Below are 7,389 nucleotides of genomic sequence, written 5' to 3' on the forward strand. Positions count from 1 at the left end.
TAAAAATTTTGACCAATAATATCATAAGTAGGAAAATTATTTTAAGGATCTCTATTTTGCTTGTTTTAAATTTAAATTTAATTTTTTTGAGACAGAGTCTTGCTATGTAGTTTAGGCTTGCCTTATACTCACTATATAGCCCAGGCTAGCCTCAGCCTCTAGTGATTCTCTTGTCTCAGCCTCCCAAATGTTGGGAATACAGGCCTGGATTCCTTGATTATTTTATCAGCTACTATAGTTTGCTATTCCTTCCATTGCTCTTGTTGAAGTTTAGTAGCCAGTAAAAAACTAGTAAGAGGTGAAACTTTAAAATGTGGTTAAGGCCATGAGGCAGAACTCTCAGTGGAGCTGATACGTGTTATGAAAAAGCCTCACTCTTGTCCTCTCTCTGTGCCCTTCTGCCTCCTGCCATGTGATGACACTGTAGATGCCAGTACCTTGATACTGGACTTCTCAGCTTCCAGAACTATGAGCCAATAAATTTCTGTTCATTATGAATTACCAAGTCTGTAGTATTCTATTACAGCAGCACAAAACAGTAAAAACACTGGCAAGACAGCTCACCGGTTTAAAGCGCCTGCCTAAGCGCTTTAAACCTAAGCTCATCACATACTGAGCCCTGCCCTCAGGGCAGGCTGAGGGGGGATGGACCAGAGTAAGATACCAGCAAAGACAATGCAGGAGGAAGGAGGAAAGAGGTCTCTGGGTGCGTGCTTTTGGCAACTACATAGTAGGTCAGGGGTGCAGGAGGGAGGTCAAGCATGTGGCTGTGCCTGGACCACATGCCCAGCAGCTGTGGGCCCCCTTGGTAACCCTGAAGCCTCAGCCTGGACTGGTGATAAATTTCCAGAGGTCCTCTTGATGTGGAAATCACAACCTTGAAGTGCATGTTCCCACCCTTCAATTCATTCTGCAGGCCTGAAGCTGGAGGAGTCCTACTGGGTAATCCTTTCTGTGGGCCATGACCCCAAGTGCCTGCATTCTGGAGGCTGCTTGAGGCTTGCCCAGCACCCGCAACCAACAAACCTCAGTCATCCACTGAGCTAAGTGGCACCTTCTCCACTGAGATCCAAACTCCACTATGGGCAGGGGATCCTCTTCCAAGTTTGTCTTTGGGTACTCTCCCTCATTCCTGATTTCCTTGTCAGTCACTCTTAAATTAAAATTTAATAGTTCTTTATAGTAAACATCCCTGTTTAACATACTATGTCTTTTTTTAATTTTCTGAGTGGATCAAACTGACATAACTAATACAAAAACATCTTTCTTTAATTTATTATCTGCACCACTCTTTCCCAATTATTAATGAAGACAAGAGTTGCCTGAGTAGTTTTTTGGTTTTGGAGGATTTTTTTTTGGTACTGGGGATTGAACTGAGGATCTTGAGTTTGCCAGGCAGGGGCTTATGACACTGAACTAACTTCCTGGCCCTCAAGAGTTGCGTGAGTAAACCTAGTTGAGAAAGGAGAAGAGAAGGGAGGGGAGAGGGGAGACCAGTGGCGCTAAGGAGCAGCCTTACAAGCTTCGAATGTGCCTGGGAGTTGCTTAGTGCTAAGAGGTGCTGCTGGGTCTGCTTTTCTGCACAGCCAAGCAAGGTGACCCAGCTGATTCTTGATGTGTACACTTTAAAAATCAGATCAAGAATGCTGCTCTGAATATAGGCTCCTTAGAGCCTATTTCTGTCTCATTTTCTTGAATTACTTTTCAATTTCTTTGTTCTCTAATATAGACATTGTTTTTTGTTTCTGAGTCTTGCTATATGGTCCATGTTAGCCTTTAACTGACTTTGTAGCCCAGGCTGGCTTCAAACCTGCAATCCTTCTGCCTTATCCTCATAACTGCTAGGATCACAGGCATGCTTTACCATGCTCAGCTTAATACAAAATTTCTTAAAAATCAGTTTTTAAATAGACACTTGTGAAAGTTATTTTTAAATTAGATGATTTCAAACTGAGATATACAAATCCCAGTTTTTATGTGATGCTAGGATTTAAAATCAGAAGGTAAAAACCAGATATAGCAATATAGATTATTTTTGAAGATTTGATGGGTTTTTTTGTTTTTTTGCAGTGGTGTGGGAAGTACAAGAGGGGGTTGATTATACTTGGATATTAAGCCAAGCATAGATAAACTTATTCCCTCTCTACTGGAGATTAAACCCAGAGCCTTCACACTGAGCTTTTTTAACATAGCCCTTTCTTTATTGTCTTGAGATAGGGTCTTGATAAGTTGCTAACTTGCCCAGGATGGGCTCAAACCTGTTACCTCCCTGCCTCAGTCCTCCACAGTGCTGGAATTACAGGAACTACCCCCAAGTGACTATTCACTCAAAATTCAAAATAAATTTTGCACTTTGGGTCACCTGCCTCTATCTTTCCCTGATCCCCATCTTAAGATCTCTAGAGGTTCTGAATTGAAAAAAGAAACTGTGTGTTTTGGTTCTGGGGATTTTTTGGTCTTTTTCTGAGGAAGGGTTTCACTATGCAGTTCAGGCTGGTCTTGAACTCACTTTGTAGCCCAGGCTGGTCTCAAACTTACAGCAATCCTAACTCAGACTCTTGAATGCTCGTGTGTGTGCATGTTTCTAATGTATTTAGTCCAGAGTCTACAGGGTCTCACTACTCAGATCAGACTTGTAGTGATCCTCCCATTTTGGTTTTTTTCTTTTTTATTTATTTAGTTAGTATAGGGTCTACAGGGTGTTACTACACAGATGGTACTCGCAGTGATTCTCCTGTTTTCAGCCTCCCAAGTGCTGGGATTACAGGCACACGCCACCACACCCAGTCTCAATCACATACCCTCAGGGCAGGGCTGGTAGGACCAGCATGGCACGCTGGGGATCGAACCCTAGTCCCTGTATCCATCTAAGCAGGCGCTTTAATCTGCTGAGCTATTTGGCTGGCCCATGTGCTTGTTTTTTGAGACAAGGTCTTACTATGTATTCTGTATTGGTCCTGAACTTACTATGTAGCTATGTAGCCTTGGGCTGCCTCTAGGAAGTTTTGTTTTGTTTTTTTTTTTTTTTTTTTTAATGTATTTAGTATAGGGTCTACACGGTCTCACACAGATCAGACTTGTAGTGATCCTCCTGTTTTTCAGCCTCCCAAGTACTGGGATTACAGGTTTGTGCCACCATACCCAGTCTTATCACCTTGTCAGTGCACCCCGGAAGCAGGGCCGGAACAGTAGGCCAGGGATCGAACTCTAGTCCCTGTGTCTGCCTAAGCAGGTCCTTTAATCCGGCCTGCCCTGCCTTTAGGAAATTGTAAGGTTAAGGAAATGGGTGTAATGTTACCTGAGCCTAAAAAGGAAAGCAGTGCATGCATACGGATTGGCTGTGCGTAACTCACATGCAACACTGATAGAGAGGGGCAAGAATGCTTCTCTCATCCAACGCAGGGTTCCCAAAGCTGAAAATTAAATGAAAACTTAGTGAATTAGACAGAAGTATCAGTTCCCTGCTTAGCATCAAACAAACAGGAAATTCTGTAAGAAACCCCAATGTGACCCCAGATAATTCAATGTGCTAGCAGCTCCAATCATTTAAAAATAAGCAGGGCATGACCAATTAGACATAGGATCCCTAACAGCCTGTGCTGAAGTATCAAAAAACAACCTCATTTACAAAGAGTTTTTCCTTTCAAGATCCTGCAAGGTACTGGAGTGTAACTATGGTAATAGTGTGGAATGCACAAACCAAAAGAAGAACAAGAAAACTCTTAAACTTGAAAAGCTTGAGAGAGAAATAAGGGATATCCATATTCCAAACAAGCAGATGGCCATTACCTGTTCTTCTCCAATATTACCAATATCCTATTATTCACAAGAAAGTATACTGACAGCTTCAAGCTAGATAAGCTGCTCAGAGGGGTCTAGGAAACACTGATACAAAGCAGATATAAAAGTGCTATTAGCAAAGGGCTGGCCTGACAGCTCAGCAGACTAGGGAGCCTGCTTAGGTAGAGTGCAGTGGCCAGGGTTTGATCCCAGGTGGGCCATGCCGGCCTCACCGCCAGGGTGTGCTGAGATGGCAGTTGATATTGGGCATGGTGGCGCACGCCTGTAATCCCAGCACTTGGGAGGCTGAAAACAGGAGAATCACAATGAGTCCAATCTACATAATGAGGCCCTATAGACCCTGTCCTAAGTACAGAAAAAAAAAAAAAAAAAAGAAAAAGGTATTATTAGCTAATTCAGAGTTAGAGAAACACAGATGATTCTGGAAAAGCTGTCAACTTTCACTCTTTTCCAGGAAGCACTAAACAGCTGGAGAGTCTGCTAACCCTCAGCACAGTCCATGTCCTCCAATAATAAAAGCTGCTATGGTATGTGTCCCCTCTGTCCTAAAATGTTCATGTTGCTAAATAATCCCTAGTGTAACAGGTGGGCAGGGCCTTTGGGAAGTGATCAGTGGGAATCTCATGAACAGGATTTGTGTCCTTAGAAGAGAGAGCTTGTTCAACTCGTCTACCATATGAGGACACGCAGGAGGTATTATCTAAGGAACGGACCCTCACAAGACCCTAAATCTATCCGTATCTTGATCTTGGACTTTCCAGAATTCTTTTTTTTTTTTTTTTTTTTTTTTTTGTTTCCTGAATTCTAAGCAAATATCTGCTGTTTGCAAATTGCTCAGTACTTTGTTATAGCAGCTAGCATAGACTAACCAACAAATTTGATATGTATTAACTGTTAAGTATATCAGAATTTATAGTACATTTTATACAAAGTGACCATTTTTATAAGCAAATATAAAGAATTTCAGAAGCAAATATGGCCCTAGGTATTAGCTGCTTTGCTGTGATGAGCCAGAGGGAGAAGCAGTTTGTTGGCCGACTTTCTGTCACCATCAGCATCTTTCAGAGTATGAGGCACCTATTGCTCAATATAAGAGGATGGCATCATTTCCTAATGCTACTCAAGAGCCCTATCTCAGCTTTCCCAGCATTTGGGGTAACTGTAGTGACTTAGTGCCTGGACAGTTCTAGGCTCCAAGAAAGCATTCTATTTTAACAAATTCTATTTAAGCATAACTAGAAGTATAGCAATAACTGACCACCATAGTCAGTGCAAAGTGGAAATACAATGTACTCTCCAAATAACTTAGGCCTAAAAAGGATTTATAATAATAAATAAACCTACTCAAGTCAAAATCATTTTATTTAATACATAATCACTACACAGTAGCTCTTCTTATGATAGCAAAAGTCTCAGCCCAGACTGCTACAAAAATTGCAGAATATCCTATTATTTGACAGGATTAAATTTTAAATTGCATGAACTTCTAGATAGATGAATTTAACAGAAAATAAAGTCCATCTTCTATTAAATCTGTATTTCTTAGATTTGATGCTCTATAAACATCATAGCCAAGAAAGAAGGATGCAGATGATGACAAATTAAGGACCTTGCCTTCTAGCTATCTGTAAAGGGGCCATTTTTAAGCCTTGAAATCCCTGAGGGGCAGAAAAGGATGGGAGCCAATACCAAAGGGCCCAAGAAAAAAAAAAAAGGACACATTTTATCTACAGTATTCTGGGTGTTTTCCAGGACACCTGCTCTAGATCAGATCTGAATGTCTCTCAAAGGCTGATCTGCAAAAGATCATACATACTGGCTGCCATCATAAAGTGCTGCTAGGAGGGGTGGCACCTTTAGGAGGCATGGCTTGGGAAGGAAGTAAAGGTGCTGGGGGCTTTCTCTTGAAGGGAAAATTGGAACTCTCCCCCTTCCTCTCAGTGCATGTTAGCTGCCATGCGGGAGCAGATGTTCTCCACCATCATGTTATACCTCACCACAGGTTCAAACACAACAGAACCAACTAAATAAAGATTGAAATCTCTGAAATAGTCAAAATAAGTCTTTCTCCCTTTTATGTTGATTTACCTCAGGCATCTGTTATCAAAATGAAGAGCACATTAACATGATACACTAGAAAAAAAACCTTTTTATATAGATAGAAAGTGACAAAAGGCAGTCCTGCTGGTCTTACCTTTTGGCATTATCGAGAAGGATGAGCATACTAGCACCTTCATCATCTTGAAAGCTCTCATAGTGATGGCGGTCAGCATTGCCAATCAGGTAATCAAAGACAGAGGTGTCAATGATGTCCAAGAGGCGTGGGCCTGAGTCATATGGAGATGTTTTTTTCACAGCATCACAGTAGCTCTCATCATACTCCCACCTGGAGGCAAGTAACATCACGAGGGTTACTGAGTGCCAATAATGTACTTTGCTGTTATGAGTTAAACCTTTAATGTCCTCCAAAGACCATGTATGGAAGGTGTGAAGGAGCTTTAGGAGGAGGGAACCAAGTGGAAGTTAGGTCACTAAGCATGTGCCATGAAAGAGAAACCAGACCCCTGCCCCTCTACCACATTGCTTCCCAGAAGCCATGAGGTGAGCAGCCTTACTCCACAATGTATTTTCCATCATGATGTTCTGCCTCACCATAGATCCAAAAGCAATGGAGCCAACCTACCATGACTGAATCCTCTGAAATTATGAGCCAGAAACAAACTTTTCTTCCTTTTAAGTTGTTTATCCTAAGGATTCTGTCATAGTAATGGAAAACAGAAGATTGGTACCAGAAAGGCCAGGGAGATAGCTCAATACCATAAGAACCTGCCTGACAACCCAAAGGTCCAGAGTTCAATCCCCAGGACAAAAACTAACTAAATAAAAAAAAAGAAAATTGGTACCAGAAATAAGATAGTTACTATGACTACTATCTTACAGTATGGTTCAGAAGCCTTTGGAACTGCTCTGCAAAAGTTTGGAGAAGCAGGTTAGAGAAAGCCTAAAAGGCTTGAAGCAGAGACTAATGTACAACTCTGGTGGGAACTCAGAAGGCCACAATGTTGACAGAAATGCAGACAGCAAAGACTGTGCTTGTGAGATTTTATATGGAAATGAGGCCTCTATTGGAAACTGGACTAGAGAGAATCTGTGTTAAATTCTGGCAAAGAATTTGTTTATACTTTATCCATGCCCTGAGACTCTGCAGGAGGCTGAGTTTAAATGAAGTAGACTGGTTTATCCAACAAGGGAAATTTCAATATATCACAGAATTCAGGCAGTTTGACTGTCACTTTTAGTCATGAAAAATGGGAGATTTGAAAAATAAATCATGTGACTAGTAAAGAAGCATGTGTACAATTTAGACCAAGGAAGATGAAGCTGCTGAAGAAATTAGAACGATTAAAAAGAATCCTGGGGGCTGGCGAGATGGCTCAGTGGTCTAAAGCACCTACTTGGAACAAGCTTGGCAAAGCACAGGGACCGCGGTTCTATCCCCCAGCACCACATACCAGCCAGCCCTGCCCCCTGGTGGGCTGAGCTGGTCACACACACACACACACACACACACACACACACACACACACA

The 7,389-nt window shown here is 41.8% G+C and overlaps 1 protein-coding gene across 1 annotated transcript in view; it reads right to left on the reverse strand.

Moving 5' to 3' along the window:
- Positions 1-7,389, reverse strand: part of Fam20b (FAM20B, glycosaminoglycan xylosylkinase) — a 42,869-nt gene that overhangs the window by 1,351 nt on the left and 34,129 nt on the right. Inside the window, exons 6-7 of the mRNA XM_004643448.2 lie at positions 5,996-6,187; positions 3,354-3,413 (exon numbers count right to left, since the gene is read on the reverse strand). Of these exons, the coding sequence (XP_004643505.1) occupies positions 3,354-3,413; positions 5,996-6,187 (252 nt within the window). The remainder of the gene's footprint in view (positions 1-3,353; positions 3,414-5,995; positions 6,188-7,389) is intronic.

The sequence above is a fragment of the Octodon degus genome, unplaced genomic scaffold (genome assembly GCF_000260255.1).
Source record: "Octodon degus isolate 3935 unplaced genomic scaffold, OctDeg1.0 scaffold00176, whole genome shotgun sequence".
NCBI classification, from domain to species: Eukaryota; Metazoa; Chordata; class Mammalia; order Rodentia; family Octodontidae; genus Octodon; species Octodon degus.